This window comes from Thalassophryne amazonica, chromosome 15 (genome assembly GCF_902500255.1).
Source record: "Thalassophryne amazonica chromosome 15, fThaAma1.1, whole genome shotgun sequence".
Classification (NCBI taxonomy): Eukaryota; Metazoa; Chordata; class Actinopteri; order Batrachoidiformes; family Batrachoididae; genus Thalassophryne; species Thalassophryne amazonica.
In genome coordinates, this window is record NC_047117.1 from 22,734,966 (window position 1) to 22,751,388 (window position 16,423).

The 16,423-nt window shown below is 39.3% G+C and overlaps 1 protein-coding gene across 1 annotated transcript in view; it reads right to left on the reverse strand.

The window, feature by feature from the left end:
* Positions 1-8,950: 8,950 nt before the first annotated feature.
* smarca5 (SWI/SNF related, matrix associated, actin dependent regulator of chromatin, subfamily a, member 5) overlaps positions 8,951-16,423 on the reverse strand; it is a 35,503-nt gene continuing 28,030 nt past the window's right edge. The window contains 6 exon segments of the mRNA XM_034188615.1: positions 8,951-9,212; positions 15,043-15,153; positions 15,265-15,477; positions 15,625-15,743; positions 15,822-15,954; positions 16,049-16,171. Coding sequence (XP_034044506.1) covers positions 9,147-9,212; positions 15,043-15,153; positions 15,265-15,477; positions 15,625-15,743; positions 15,822-15,954; positions 16,049-16,171 — 765 coding nt within the window. The 3' untranslated portion in view covers positions 8,951-9,146.

Consider the following 16,423-nt stretch of genomic DNA (forward strand, 5'->3'; position numbering starts at 1 on the left):
TTTCAAGGTCAAAGTCCTGTTAGAAGTGACTTTTCACAAGCTAAATTAGATGTAATCAAATGTCAGGAGTATGTACTTAGTTCATGCACATGAATCAAAGTTTTTTGTGGTGTTGTCAGGTTTGTTTGTTTTTATATTTTAGGTTTCTGAATTATTTTTCAGACCATTTTCATAAAACAGTGGTAAAACAGTGGTTATCTTTGCTTTGCACAATTTGTCACTGCTTTCTGACTGATAACTGGAAGATAGACAAACAGGCATTAAATTGGAACCTCCATCCAATTTTGGTGGTGTATGTAAATCCATAACCAAAAAATGAGAGTAATTTTTAAGCACTTTTGATTGAGATATAAGGCAAAACGTACACCAAATGGGCTTTTCAATATTAAATTCAAATGTCCACAAAATCCAGAATTCGGACAGATCCGGATCAAACTTTGTCAGGTGATAGTGAGTGCCTGTTGACACCCAAAACATGAATCTGCTGCAAATCATGAATTATCTGCAAATCGTGAATTGCAAAACGTGAATACTGAAAAAAAAAAAATCTCACAAAGCGTGAATGCACATCTTGCAAAACGTGAATTTCTTCATGATTTGTGCTACGTTTCGCACATATTCACGATTCATGGTCTTGCATTTCTCATTCCACCAGGAACACCTTAAGGGAAAATCCACACTTCAGACACACAGCCGTCGTTTATAAATCTGGCAATTTGCTCCCCGCCCCACGACCCCTCAGGGACACAGAGGGGCTCAAACCCCAGCCGGGCACATGTCAGTCTGTGGACCCGTGGCCCTCCCCAGAGAAATTTCATTCATCCAGGAGCACCTTAAGTTACCCTGACACTTACACGATTTTGATCTGTGCACTTGCACGCGCTTCGTCGTGACAATCCCACCTGTTGTGTTCCCAGCTGGATGCCATGCTTTGTTCCACTGGACACTGCGCTTTGGGGGCTGGACGCTGCGTATATAAAATAATTATTTTGTGGCAGATTAATCACTTTCACTCAGATATGGCTGTTGAAAACGCCTCTAATCGCTTCCGGAATCATAGAGGACCGTTCCAGCTCCTGCTTTTCTCTCTTGCTCTCTTGTGCACTTAATGAGGTGGAAAAAGCATTTGGAACTATCTAAAAAGGTAATTATTTGTAATGTTTATATTGTAATGGCTTGGTAAAACCGTTGCATGTTCATTCCTTCTTATGAGCAGCTGTAAAAGTATGTTTATGATAGATTTAACATCTCGTTATAATCATTCAGATGAGCTGCGCTGTGATGCAGTGTGCTGATGCAATCACTCGCACTCACATGCAATGTTTTTGAATTGTTTGTGCAATGTTCATGTGAAATTCATGTAATTAAATACGTGATGGAGATTTTGAACATCTTAAAATTTTCTTTGCACACTTGCACAAAGCCGCACACAGTTTACAACGGTTTACAATGAGTTTGAGACCGGTTTACTCTCCTGCACGGCAGAGTGCGTGCAAGTGCGCGGATCAAAGTCGTGCAAGTGTCAGGGCACCTTTAGGGGAAAATCCACACTTCGTGTTGGATCAAAGTGTGCTATCATCAACTAACCCTAGTGTCTGATCACAGTGCACTGTCGTCACTTACAAATCAGGCGCTAAATGATATCATCCTACATAACGCTTTCAAATATGAAAGACATTTAATCTTTTTTGACTGAGTTATGAATATTTGAAAATTCATTCAAGGTCAAAGATAGGGATTTTTTTCCGATTTTTCCTTACTTTGACTTTGAAAATGTAAACAGTTTTTCTATCAGGATATAAATCGTCAGTAAAACTTTCATTACAATACGCTGTTCACAATCAAACAGACAAACAAATGGGTGAAAATGTAACAAGTCAAGCAGTAAAGTCATAAAAATAATCAGCACCAGAGCTTCCTGTTTGTGTTTCATGTTGTGTAAAGCACTAAAACACTGTGGCATCTTCATTTAATTAGATTACTTTATAATTGGCACTGGAGACTTACCACTTCTCTGGTTATAATTTCCCACTGCGGCTGACAGGGATTCTACTGTAACAAACACAACAGTGCTTTAGCTTTTTTAACAGTCAGTATAAGAATGAAGCATGAAAGGTGAAAGAATATCTACATACCTCTTCGGCAAAGCAGAAAGTAAAGAATTGGGCTCACATAGTTGGTAGGTGACTCACTTGTAAGCTAATACTGACACTCACTTGTTAGCTAGCTACCTAATGTTACCTTGTAATTTAGCCAACCTTTCGTACCAATATAACAGTTGGCATGTTGCCCACAGCCAACAACAGCACAGAAATATGGAATATTCTCCCACCCCAAAACAGAAAGCAGTTTGTGCTTTGCTGTGCATTGCACGTCTCCCAAGATGGCGGCCACTGATGTCAATCAGGATCACCCTATTTATTCATGAATAAAACCACACTTTAAATTGGATAGTACAGCAACCAAAACATTTTGTATGTTCCCCTTCAAAGATGGTTAGTTTTGCATTATTATTAACGTAATTCACTATGTTCATGATTCTGTTTCGGGAACAGTTGTGTAAAATGATTTAAAGTTAGCTGAAGCTAACCTCGGTGAACAGTGGAAATAAAAGTTTTAAACAGGCAGCAGTATACCCACCCACTTGAATAAGTATATGTGTGGTGTTATCTTTTTTTTTTTTACATTTTCAGGTTAATGTAGTTGACATCCCACAGAAAAACAGTGTGTGTACATATTATTGTAAGTGTACGCCAAAAGGAATAAATACACTCAAACCTGAAACTTTTATCAGCAACATCATTCTCGTGTGTATCAAATATACAATTACTATGAATCAGTTTGATATTTTGAATTGGGAGCATAAAAAAAATGCTGCATTTAAGAAGCTGAATGAGGAATTAGTGTCTAGTTTTGCACTTTAATCTGGATCAAGATCCAGGCTTTCAGTTACTTTCTGGTGTTGTCCATCAGAAGTATCTGCATGCAGTTAAGTGTTGAACTTGTGGAGACATTTACTTCTCTCTGTATTCACATTCACATCTCTGGGTCCTCAGCCATTGAGCTTGGAATAATGTCTGGGGAGTAGTGGTGCAGCTTAGCTAAAATGTAACAATTGCGCATTTTGTGATAAAAACATAAGATTTTGTACACATATAACCAAAGGTATTCCAAATAAAACTGGATATCGAGCCATCATGAACTTTCAATGCCCCCCATGGCAGCCATTTTTGAAAATGAAAATAGAAAATGCTCTAATCGTATTGAAAAATATACATTATTTGTCTGCTCATAAAGATTCCAAAAAGGTCTAACTTGAACTATCTATGAATGAATACTATGGATTTATGGGTTAAAAACAGTAAAAGGGTGGCAAAGGTCAATTTCAGTTTGTACAGGGGTCAAATGTTAAAGTTGCTCCAATTTTGGTAAAAAGTGATGCAAATTATTAGTGGAGCTAAAAGGATTAATAACTGGAATAGTTTTGACAGTTAAATGCTTGGTCTCCATAGCATTCAACAGTCCTTGCTCACTCACCTCGGGGGCCCTGTAGGTGTAGGTCCTGCAGGGATGGCAGACTGCAGTCAATCGCCTTCTCTGCTGCGTGGATAAGCTGCAGTCTGCTCCTGTCCTTAACCCTATAACGCCAAGTGTATCATATTTGATACTGGATTTTCTGAGATGTCTGCTTCATCAGTGTGATATTTTCTCCTAAAAAAAACCCATCGTATACAATGATACTTGTAGTGCACAAACCACCAGATATCAGTATCTTATGCATCAGAGGGCCTTCAGATGAGACATTCATAATGGCTGCCTGAAACAAGTGATCCACAGTAATTTCCCTAAGAAAATGCAGCATTTTATAGGTTTGAAATGTTATGTTTGCTCTGGATTTAAAATGGATGTTTTTATGCTAGAATGCCGAATGTAGCAAATATGATACAAATAAAAACACATATGCAAAAGGTTTTTTTTTTTTTTTTTTTTTGGTGGGTTTGTTAAAAGGTCCAATAAAGACTCTTGTTTCAAAAAATTAGAATTTTCTGACAATTATTTCACAGGGTGGGCTTTATAGGGTTAACAGTGTCAGCAGCGTACCAGACGGTGATGGAAGAGATGATGGACTCAGTGATGGCAGAGTAGCAGTTCACCATCGTTTTTGGCAAGCTGAACTTCATTTGCTGCAGTACAAACTGAAATGGACCTTTTGTCATCCTTTTTGCTGTTTTTACTCCAAAAATCCCTAACATTCACTCAGATATCCCAAACTATACCTTCTTGGAATCTTTATGGTCAGACAAATAATATGGTATAACTTTCAATACAAGTGGAACATTTTTAAATTTTGACCCCTTTGTAATTCTTCATTGACATCTGTAGGTCATTAGAGGTCAGTGCCAGGATGCCTCAACATCTGTAAATAAACCATTTAGAATAGGTAAACCAAACTTCATAATTAAAGAGCTTATGGAGTCATGAAGTCCCTGGCCAGGTTTTTGATAATTTACATGTCTTTAGAGGTGAATGAAGGTCCAAGATGTTGGGTTACTGGTTCTTCTTTACTGTTGCAGTACTTGGACACCAACTCTTGGACCCTTTCAGATGAAAGTCTATACAACATCTATTTCATTTCAACTCCATGACAGTGATATGTCCAAATACCTATGGATGTGACTGTAAACAGGACTGAGAAACAAATAACATACATGCTACAGCACATACAGATCCTCCACCAATTATAGCCAATAAAACATAAATTACAATTTGATATGGGCACATCTAGCAGGTGGAAGTATTCAGCAGGTGGCCAACAGGTCAAGTACAGTAGTGTTCAGAATAATAGTAGTGCAATGTGACTAAAAAGATTAATCCAGGTTTTGAGTATATTTCTTATTGTTACATGGGAAACAAGGTACCAGTAGATTCTCACCAATCCAACAAGACAAAGCATTCATGATATGCACACTCTTAAGGTTATGAAATTGGACTGTTAGTAAAAAAAAAAAAAAAGTAGAAAAGGGGGTGTTCACAATAATAGTAGTGTGGCATTCCGTCAGTGAGTTCATCAAATTTGTGGAACAAACAGGTGTGAATCAGGTGTCCCCTATTTAAGGATGAAGCCAGCACCTATTGAACATGCTTCTCTTTGAATGCCTGAGGAAAATGGGACGTTCAAGACATTGTTCAGAAGAACAGCGTAGTTTGATTAAAAAGTTGATTGAAGAGAGGAAAACTTATACGCAGGTGCAAAAAATTATATAATTTATTTATATAATTAATTTGCAAGAATCCCCCGCCAAGTCCCTCTGTTAAATAAAAGACGTGCAGAAGAGGTTACAATTTGCCAAAGAACACATCAACTGGCCTAAAGAGAAATAGAGGAATATTTTGTGGACTGATGAGTAAAATTGTTCTTTTTGGGTCCAAGGGCCGCAGACAGTTTGTGAGACGACCGCCAAACTCTGAATTCGAGCCACAGTTCACAGTGAAGACAGTGAAGCATGGTGGTGCAAGCATCATGATATGGGCATGTTTCTCCTACTATGGTGTTGGGCCTATATATCGCATACCAGGTATCATGGATCAGTTTGGATATGTCAAAATACTTGAAGAGGTCATGTTGCCTTATGCTGAAGAGGACATGCCCTTGGAATGGGTGTTTCAACAAGACAATGACCCCAAGCACACTAGTAAATGAGTAAAATCTTGGTTCCAAACCAACAAAATTAATACCTCGCAGATGTGAAGAAATCATGAAAAACTGTGGTTATACAACTAAATACTAGTTTAGTGATTCACAGGATTGCTAAAAAAGCAGTTTGAACATAATAGTTTTGCGTTTGTAGCATCAACAGCTACTATTATTGTTAACACCCCTCCTTTCTACTTTAACTAATAGCCCAATTTCATAGCCTTACGAGTGTGCATATCATGAATGCTTAGTCTTGTTGGATTTGTGAGAATCTACTTAATCTACTGGTACCTTGTTTCCCATGTAACAATAAGAAATATACTCAAAAACCTGGATTAATCTTTTTAGTCACATAGCACTACTATTATTCTGAACACTACTGTATTTTAAATAAACAAAACAGTTGCCTTTTGTCCTTGATTGAGCTGGGGTGTGAGAGTTAACCAATGTCTTGACTCTCCTAATTGTCGTATTTTGGCGAGACACTATTTATGGGTGATTCTTAGACTACGGGCACTTATGTCCTTTGATCATATTGTATGAAAAACAGGAAAAAAAAAAAAAAGGGGGAAATTTCACACTTTTATAGTTATCTTTACAATGAAAGTGTGTTAAGAAATTTGTTCTAGTACAACCCCTGGCAAAAATTATGGAATCACCAGCCTCTGAGGATGTTCATTCAGTTGTTTAATTTTGTAGAAAAAAAGCAGATCACAGACATGACACAAAGCTAAAGTCATTTCAAATGGCAACTTTCTGGCTTTAAGAAACACCAAGCAGAGGAAAAAAATATGGAATCACTCAATTCTGAGGAAAAAATTATGGAATCACCCTGTAAATTTTCATCCCCAAAACTAACACCTGCATCATATCAGATCTGCTCGTTAGTCTGCATCTAAAAACGAGTGAACACACCTTGGAGAGCTGTTGCACCAAGTGGACTGACATGAATCATGGCTCTAACACGAGAGATGTCAATTGAAACAAAGGAGAGGATTATCAAACTCTTAAAAGAGAGTAAATCATCATGCAATGTTGCAAAAGATGTTGGTTATTCACAGTCAGCTGTGTCTAAACTCTGGACCAAATACAAACAACATGGGAAGGTTGTTAAAGGCAAACATACTGGTAGACCAAGGAAGACATCAAAGCGTCAAGACAAAACTTAAAACAATATGTCTCAAAAATCGAAAAATGCACAACAAAACAAATGAGGAACGAATGGGAGGAAACTGGAGTCAACGTCTGTGACCGAACTGTAAGAAACCGCCTAAAGGAAATGGGATTTACATACAGAAAAGCTAAACGAAAGCCATCATTAACACCTAAACAGAAAAAAAACAAGGTTACAATGGGCTAAGGAAAAGCATTCGTGGACTGTGGATGACTGGATGAAAGTCATATTCAGTGATGAATCTCGAATCTGCATTGGGCAAGGTGATGATGCTGGAACTTTTGTTTGGTGCCGTTCCAATGAGATTTATAATGATGACTGCCTGAAGAGAACATGTAAATTTCCACAGTCATTGATGATATGGGGCTGCATGTCAGGTAAAGGCACTGGGGAGATGGCTGTCATTACATCATCAATAAATGCACAAGTTTACGTTGATATTTTGGACAATTGAAAGGATGTTTGGGGATGTTTCAAGATGATAATGCATCTTGCCATAGAGCAAAAACTGCGAAATCATTCCTTGTAAAAAGACACATAGGGTCAATGTCATGGCATAGGGTCAATGTCAACGAGTATATCTGATTTGATGCAGGTGTTAGTTTGCGGGATGAAAATTTACAGGGTGATTCCATAATTTTTTCCTCAGAAATGATTCCATATTTTTTTCCTCTGCTTGGTCTAAAAAAGTAACCGTTACTGACTGCCACAATCTTTTTTTCTTGATTTCTTAAAGCCAGAAACTTGTCATTTGAAATGACTTTAGTTTTGTGTCATGTCTGTGATCTGCTTTTTGTCTACAAAATTAAACAACTGAATGAACATCCTCCGAGGCCGGTGATTCCATAATTTTTGCCAGGGGTTGTAGTCTATGATGACTTTTTCACCTTTTTCAGCATCATTATATGCAAATATTGCCATTTTGTGCTTGTCCCACACCCAGACTTTTGATCTTCAATGATAAAAATGAATGGTAAAGAAACATTTTTTCTAATGTTTTAAAATATCTCTGAATAAAATATCAATAAAATAATCAAAACATAATTGGGGTATTCAATGTCATACAACTGTTGTGATTTTTTTGAACAAAATGTAGTTGTCCCACACTATCACCGTAATTTCCACCACAACATGTAATGTCCCTTTAAACAGTTTGTATGAAAGATTGTTTGGGTAGTTTCTACGGAGATAAACAGTGACATCAGAGCACATGTATATAGCACCAAATCACAACAAACAGTTGCCCCAAGGCGCTTTATATTGAAAGGCAATGGTGTGGTGGAAATTACATTTACAAGCCCAATAGTGCCCGTAGTTAAAGAATCACCCAGATGTGGTAGTTTATAACCCTGTTGCCAGCTCAACAGTTCTTCCTTGGACCGCTTTTGGTAGGTACTGACCCTAAACAGACTGAGAACAAGAAGTTACAGTTTTGGAGATACTTGAACCCAGTGGTTTAGCTATTACAATTTGACCCTTGTTATTCAAATCTTTACACATCCCATTTTTTTCCTGCTTGAAGCATATCAATGTTGAGGAAAAATGTTAACTTGTTGCCTATTATGTATCCCACCCACTGATAAGTGCCGTTGCAACCAGACTGTTAGTAACTTCAACTGCCAATGGTCAATGTTGCACAATGAAGTCCTGCCAAAGATTGGCTGAGTAGACAGGCCTTAAGCTGTTGGGTGTAGATGATAACATTACAAATTATTTCCCAGAGGAAGTTGTTCCACTTATGTTGTGCAGACTACTACACTTGAAGCCTGTAAAAGAACCAGGCTTTTGTCTGACAAAAAAAAAACAAAAAAAAAAAAACATTCAGATCTTCTTATGATAGTATGAAAAATGCCAAAACAGATGACAAATTCATAATTTTTTGTGATGTTTGCACTAAAATCATTGTTTAGAATTATGTGATTGTGATATGTATGGTTTGAGTCATCTGTATGGATACAGTATTTCAAAATCACTAGAGAATTGTTAGGATGAAAATACTCTGTATTAGTCAGGTTAACATGCATCAACGTGGCTTTCAGAGAAACGCTGTTAAGTATCAGAATGTAAAAGCCCCCAGCAACTTGATTTTAGACTTTATTAAATACTAGTATAAAAAAACAGAGGACTAGCAAACAAAAAAACTAGACAGTTCAGTGATTAGGTCAGTGACAGCACAATAACATCAGCCTGGAATAGAAACAGAAACAAGGACAACATCAGAGCTGGCTGTTGGTCTCCACCTCTGCTGTACACATAATGTTCAAGCTGTTTACAGCTTTACAACTTCAGCTTCTTTCTTCGTCCACGAGCATCTGGTGTTCCCTCAGACTTCCGTTTCTGAGCCTAGGAAAAGAGTTTCAAAAAATCTTTTAAAATACAGTCATAATAAAAGACAATGTGAAGAGAAACAAAGTCACTGCCAATCAAAGAAAAAGCAGTAGAGCCCGACCGATATGGATTTTTTTGAGGCCGATGCCGATAACAATACTTGGATGAAAAAAATGCAGATAATCGATAAATCGGCTGATTTGCCGATAGCCAATAAATCAGCCAATATTTTTTTTTTTTAATGAATAAAATGTTCTTTTTTGGACCCTTAACAAAAAAGTATGAGCTAAAAGCTGAAGCTTTGTCCTCATATTGATTAACTTTATAACAGAGAATTTTCATACATATTCATACATATCCTTAAAAAGAGTTGTGAAATACATCTGATCTTGTACCTCTTGTTGCTGCAATTTAGATATAGGTTATATTACACGTAGAAAAACTTTTTCAGTTGCAGACAAGTAATTGTGAGAGGAAAGAAACACTATTTAGAAAACATTATTTTCACAAGACTCCTTTATTTTTCTATTCTGCAACTTTCAAGAACAAAAAGACTTTCAAACAACCTTAGTGCAAGCAGAGGTTGGTTTTATTGCTGGTGGCACATTTTAACAAGAAAACATGGACCCTGATATAACATGTGAGGAAACTATCATATAACAGTAAAATAAGATTCTTTTCACAAGACCCTGTAGTATGTTTGTGCAATTTTCAAGAACAGTAACAAAGAACTGTGTAGTACAAAAAAAATCTGTGCAAAGTTGCATTAATCTCTAAGGAAAAGATAAATAATGTTACAAAAAAAAACAAAAAAACAAAACAAAACAAAACTCAACTCTACAAAAGTTATTAAACAAATCTTGAAACAATCACCCTTCATTCTTGGTCCCTTTGGGTGGAAATCAAAAACCTATTTTTATTCTCTTTGTTATGAGTAGTTTTTATTTTATGTTTTATTCTTTTACGTCTGTTTTAATTTATTTTAATTTTTTTTTATGTTGAACTGTTCTGTGTGAGGCACCTTGAGACGGCTTTTGTTGTAATTTGGCGCTTTATAAGCTGATTACATTGAAATTGAACAACATTTTATTGAGTCTTAAAGTAAATAAATATTAAATTGGTTACTGGATCCTTAAACTCTGGACGTAATAAACTCTACATGGTGGATCCTTGATCTCTGGACATAAACAGAAATAAAATGTTAGTTTTTGTCAAAAGCATTTCCTTTCAGACATTATTAGTGGCATGAATGTCTTTCCATACCTATGAGCTGAGCTCTACAGCTCACAGACGTCTCATTTTGAGAGGAAAAAATGTTTTAGTCGATTGTAGTTTATTGTCTGTATTGCAACGTTTGTAAGAGGTGTCATTTTATTTAAAGCGGCGATTCGTTTTGAAGTTATTAATTCCGAGCGGACTCTGTTTCAGCACAGAGCCACGCAGCGGTTAAAGCTGTGACAACGGAACGGAGGACGATTCTCGTTTGTTGAATGCAACAAGAGCCCTAGTCAATGACTTTAATACACACAAAAATGACTCATGATATTTTAATAGCTTTGAGAGGGGTTAAGAAGCGGACTTACCGCTTCTGAAGAGCAGCGAATCAAAGAGCCACAAGCCATTGAATCGAAGCATTGCTTCAGTGATTCACGCTTCAAACTGGAGTCGCGCTGCAGAAACGGTTGATGACACGGTCCAAAATAAGCGTAACGGTCCAAAATTATATCGTAACGGGCCGTAACGCAAGGTGAACGGCAGTAATTCCCAGAACCCTTCCGGACGACGAGTGAATCTGAATGTTTCAACCTCTTAGCAGCAAACAAAAGTTTTTCATGCTAGAAATAAGGTCTACACAACGTGGGCTTATTAAAAAGTGTGACCGACGCAATGAAGCACATCTGACACATTACTACATAAACTGAGTTAATCAAACTGAGTTGAACTGAAACGGGAGAAATGTGGGTTGAATGTAATCGCAAAGTTATTACAAACAACATCCTTATAAACTTGTATGCTTTTGTCAAGCCAATCAGTGCAGTGTGACGGCGAACTACGGGGGCAGTGATGAACACATTTAAGCAGGGGTGTAAGCAGCTCTCAGTTGAATGGAGTCAGAGCACCATTTACTGGACAAACGGTGCAAGTACATTTTACATTGCCGACACAAACATTATTTCAGTATCTGTTCTGTTTATGAGAAATTATCGGCATTTTATCGGCAAAATGTCGGCCGATGGTGAGTACTTTAAAAAGGGCTTATATCGGCCGGCCGATATATCGGTCGGGCTCTAAACAGCAGTGTGATGAGCAGCACTGCTTCATTATGATGTTTCAACCCAACATGTTCAATTTATAAATAGGTTATGGGAAGCCATTTTCCAAAGCACATACTGGAACGTTGATGTTAAAAATATGACTTTTTTTTTTTTTTTTTTTTACATCTGTTATGGATGTTAGTACTTTTTGCTGCATCATGAAGTCTCAATTGCTGATACTTGAAACCTTCGTGGCATTGGAAACCCATCACAACAGGTCTTCCAGACACTAAAAGTTGAGAACTGAGCTGAAATGGACCCATAGAGCTATCTGAACCTGAACATGCATAAATTCATTTTTAAAATGAGAAACTTGTTCCAAAATTGGCCAAAGCTGAATGCATCACATTTAAAATGACGTGTGATTATGAGTAGTGGAGAGTGGAGGGAGAGTCAGGGATGTGTTCAGTGATTTCATGAGTATTGGGCACTGCTACAGAGTCCAATAATGAAGGTGTCTTTGTCACTCAGGAAAGGTTGGCAGAATTTGACTTTGATGCCATGTTCTTGTGGAATCCATGGATGACCTAACTGTAGCACTGAAGATGCTGATAGAGGACTCAGTGCCTGGGTTTGTGATCACCCTGGACTAAGACTAAGAATCAGGCTTTCAATGTCTTCCTGGACTCTGCCATCAAGTGTGCCTGTATGTGGTCAGTGCCAAAGTTGTCATGACTCCATTACCTTGGCAATGACATTCCTGTCTTTGGGAGCTTGACCTATGAGGTTGAAGGACAGTTGTGAAGTGCTTAAAATAGGGACGTCATTGAGAGAGTTTGAAAAAAGTGAATCATCCGAAGTGAGGTTGTGAAGCAACCAAGGCAGAGTGAGGATTTGGCACAGCCCCCTCCCAAAGATTTTTTTTCCTAACTCGTAATGTTAATATTTGGTGCATTTTCACACATAAAATTCATTGACATAAATTTGGAATATGATCAATTTTCACTGTAATAATAAATATCACAGTGAAAAATTGTAATAATAATTTTCACTATGATATTTAGGGTCTGTGATATCTAGGGTCTCCCATGACAAATTGGTCTCCAGCGAGGGGCCAGACTAAGACACCACAAGACACCATGACAAAATGAGGAAGACCCGGCCCGGAGGAAGTCAGGGGCCCTCGTCTGGAGCCAGACCTGGATGGAGGGCCCGTCAGCGAACGCCCGGTGGCTGGGCTTGCCACGGAGCCCAGTCGGGCACAGCCCGAAAAGGCAACGTAGACCTTCCACCTCCACACTGTAGGCTCACCACCCTCAGGGGGAACCGCTGGTGTCAGGTGCACTGTCCAAGTGCAAGTGAACTGGGAATGTCTGGAGGAGCCCACTGTCCAACAAATCTTCAACTCACACTTCCGGCGGAGCTTTTCTAGCATCCCTGTGGAAGTTGGAGGCACTGAACAGGAATGGGCAATGTTCAAAGTTTCCACTGCTGAAGCTGCAGTAGGGAGCTGCAGCCTGAAGGTCTTAGGTGCCTCAAGGGGCAGCAACCTTCGAATACCGTGGTGGACACCGGCAGTCAGAGAAGCCATCCAACTGAAGGAGTCTTTCCAGGACGTTATCTTGGAGGACTTCAGAGGCAGTTGCAAGGTACCGAAAGGTCCAAAGGGCGGTAGACTCTGCTGTGGTGGAGACAAAGCAGTGGGTGTGGGAGGAGTTCGGAGCAACCATGGAAAAGGACTTTTGGTCGACACCAAGGTGCTTCTGGCAGGCCATGAAGCACCTCAGCGGGGAAAACAGGGAACCATCCAAGCTGTCTAGAGTAACGATAGGATTCTGTTGACCTCAACTGAGAATGTAATCCGCCACTGGATGGAACACTGAGGAACTCCTGCATCAGACCGGAGAGTCCTTTCTAGTAGGGGCAGAGCTGGAAGCTGATGGAGAATTTTCATCAATTTCCCTGGTGGAAGTCACTGAGGTAGTCAAACAACTCCGCAGTGGCAAGGCCCCGGGTGTTTATGAGATCTGTCCAGAAATGATGAAGGCTCTGGGTGTGGAGGATGTGTCCTGGATGAGATATCTCTTCAATATTGCATTGAGGACTGGGATAGTGCCTAAGGAGTGGCAAACTGGGGTGGTGGTACCCATATTTAAAAAGGGGGACGAGACAGTGTGTGCCAAATACAGGGGCATCACACTACTCTGCCTCCTTGGTAAAGTCTACTCCAGGGTGCTGGAAAGGAGGGTTCAGCTGATAGTCGAACCTTTGATTGAAGAGGAACGATATGGGTTCCGTCCCGGTCGTGGAACAACCGACCAGCTCTTCACTCTCACAAGGATCCGGAGTAGAGCTGCTGCTCCTTCGCGTTGAAAAGGAGCCAGCTGAGGTGGTTGGGGCATCTGGTAAGGATGCCCCCTGGGCACCTCCCTAGGGAGGTGTTCCAGGCATGTCCATCTGGGAGGAGACCCCGGAGAATAACCAGGACTAGGCGGAAAGATTATATCTCCACACCGGCCTGAGAACACCTCCGGATCCCCCAGTTGGAGGTGATCAATGTGGCCCGGGAAAGGGAAGTCTGGGGTCCCCTGCTGGAGCTGTTGCCCTGCGACCCGATCCCGGATAAGCGGTTGAAGATGAGTGAGTGAGTAATAAATATCCCAACACATAGCCAAGACAAATTATACAGTGAGGACATAAAGAAAAATCAATATCAGTTCATGAAACTAAGTGTTAGTTACTAGTTAATAAAGACTAATATTACTTGTTGAAGAAGCCAAAAAAAAAAAAAAAAGAGTTTTAATATTACAGTGACGTAAGTGGCCCCTGAAGGGGAAAAAAAAAAAAAAAAAAAAAAAAGGAAAATTTGTACACCACCTTGCAAGGCCTGCAAAGTAACAGTGCTGGGGTGAACCTCCCCCATAAAATTCCAAAAAATTACATGCAATTTGGTGCAATTCATAAGCTAAAGGAGACGTTTCTCAGTCCCATTTTCTTGCTCACTTTTGGCCTAGTTCAAAAATAATGAAGCCTAACTGCTGATCTGCATTGCATTTGTCATGAACAAGCCATTATTTTATTTAGCACCATCCAGATTTATCTGCGAGTTGCCTATGATCTCTTTGACAGGTACTGAAAATTTCATGGAAAAATTCCGTACAGTTCCAGATATGCACGAAATTTACCCCAAAAATAGCTTCTTTTTTTTTTTTTTTTTTTTTTAATAAATTTTGTGTGACACTAATGTTTAGCATTATCATTTAAAGTTGCCTTGCACTGGATTATTACCGTTTTATCTCATATGAAGTTATTTCTTGCATTACAAAAGAATGTGAAGAATATGTTTATGAGACACATTTTCCTGAGCGTACTCCAGGTCAGTGCCTCAAAGTTAATGAAATTGGCTGCAACAGAGAGCTGCCTACTGTTGAGAAATAAGAACTGCCTTACTCTTCTGGCTGAGTGGTTGAAGTGACAAGGTACACCTCAGGTACATGTACTTCAACCTGATATGAATGCAATTAAATTTTTTTTGGGCAGTCATTACCAGTATATATGAGCTGTTAAACTAAGCTGCATTTCTGACTTACTGAACCAGACTTTGGGCCTCTCTTCTTTTTCTCTGCCTTTTCCCGCTCCTCCAGCTCCATGTTCTCTCTCTCTATCAATGTAATGAGGGTGTTGCAGCGCCTCTGGAGCTCCTGTACAAAAAGGACACCCAACTTTACTTTACATCAACCTTCTAAAACTATAAAGCACAAAATATATTGTATTTGCAGCCCCCCAAAAAAGCACTGAAACCCAAAACTGACCATGGCAGTCCTGGATTTGAGGAACCAGTCGAACCGGAACTGGGGTGAGTTTCGAATGCACTGCCGCAGCTCGTCGTACACGCTCTCCTTGTCAAAACCAAGTTTATGAAGCATACAGATGAGGAAGCGGTCCTCTTCCTCTGTATAGTTCTTGCCTTTGTTAGTGCCATAGGAGATTCGGAGTTGATGGAAAGGAGCCTTGTAGCGACCAATCTAGACAAGAACATAAGAAATACCCAGAATGATCATTAATTCATCAGAAGAAGTACATAATATCAAGATCAAAATAAGCGATGAGAGCCAGACAGTTTAACACTTAAAGAGAGAAGTAATGAGACCAGCAGAATGACTGTCAGCCACCTTAGAGTCCAGAGCTTTCTTGATGCTGATCCGCCTCTGAATCCTGGCTTCCCCTCTCTCTATTTGGGCCATGATTTTCTCAATATCTTGCAGCTCATTGCAGCGCTCCCAGAAGACAGCTGGTGGACACACACAAAACATTATAGCTTTCAAATGTCTGGGATCGCTTTGCAAACAGAAGAAAATTAAGTCTTTACCAGAATATTCCATGACTTCCTCTGGGGTTTTTCCTTCAACCTCTCTGGCAATGTTCTCAATATCATCTCTTCCCCACTTCTCATTGGCTTTAATGAACTGATTGAAATCTCGTTTGTTCCAAATCGTAAATCCCTGTCAAAAAACACATTGTAAGTAACCTTTTCCTCTGTGATTGACTTAATTTGGTCTAAATGTATGTACTGGACTGAGAAAGCATAACCGGTACCTGTTGCAGAAGGTTCTCCTTTTCCTCCAATTCTTCCTCTGTGAGAGCCTCTGCCTCGTCAATCTTGGCCTGCTCCTCTTTCTGAACTTGGGCCGAGTTGGGCATGTCTGGATTACGAGGAACCTAAAGAGAGATGAGCACAGATAGACTTAAGATGTGCGGCCACATCTTATAGGTTTTAATGTAAAAGAAGATGGAAACAGCTGTGAAATGGCATAGTGAGTGTTCTCTTCCTAAACAAGATTACAGTAACCAGTCAAATGTTTGGACACACTTTCAACTGATACTGTATATTTCAGTATTACTACCACCCCACCAGTAACAACTGCTGCTGTTTTCTAATGCAGCCATCATATTGTAGCAAGGCTTTGACTT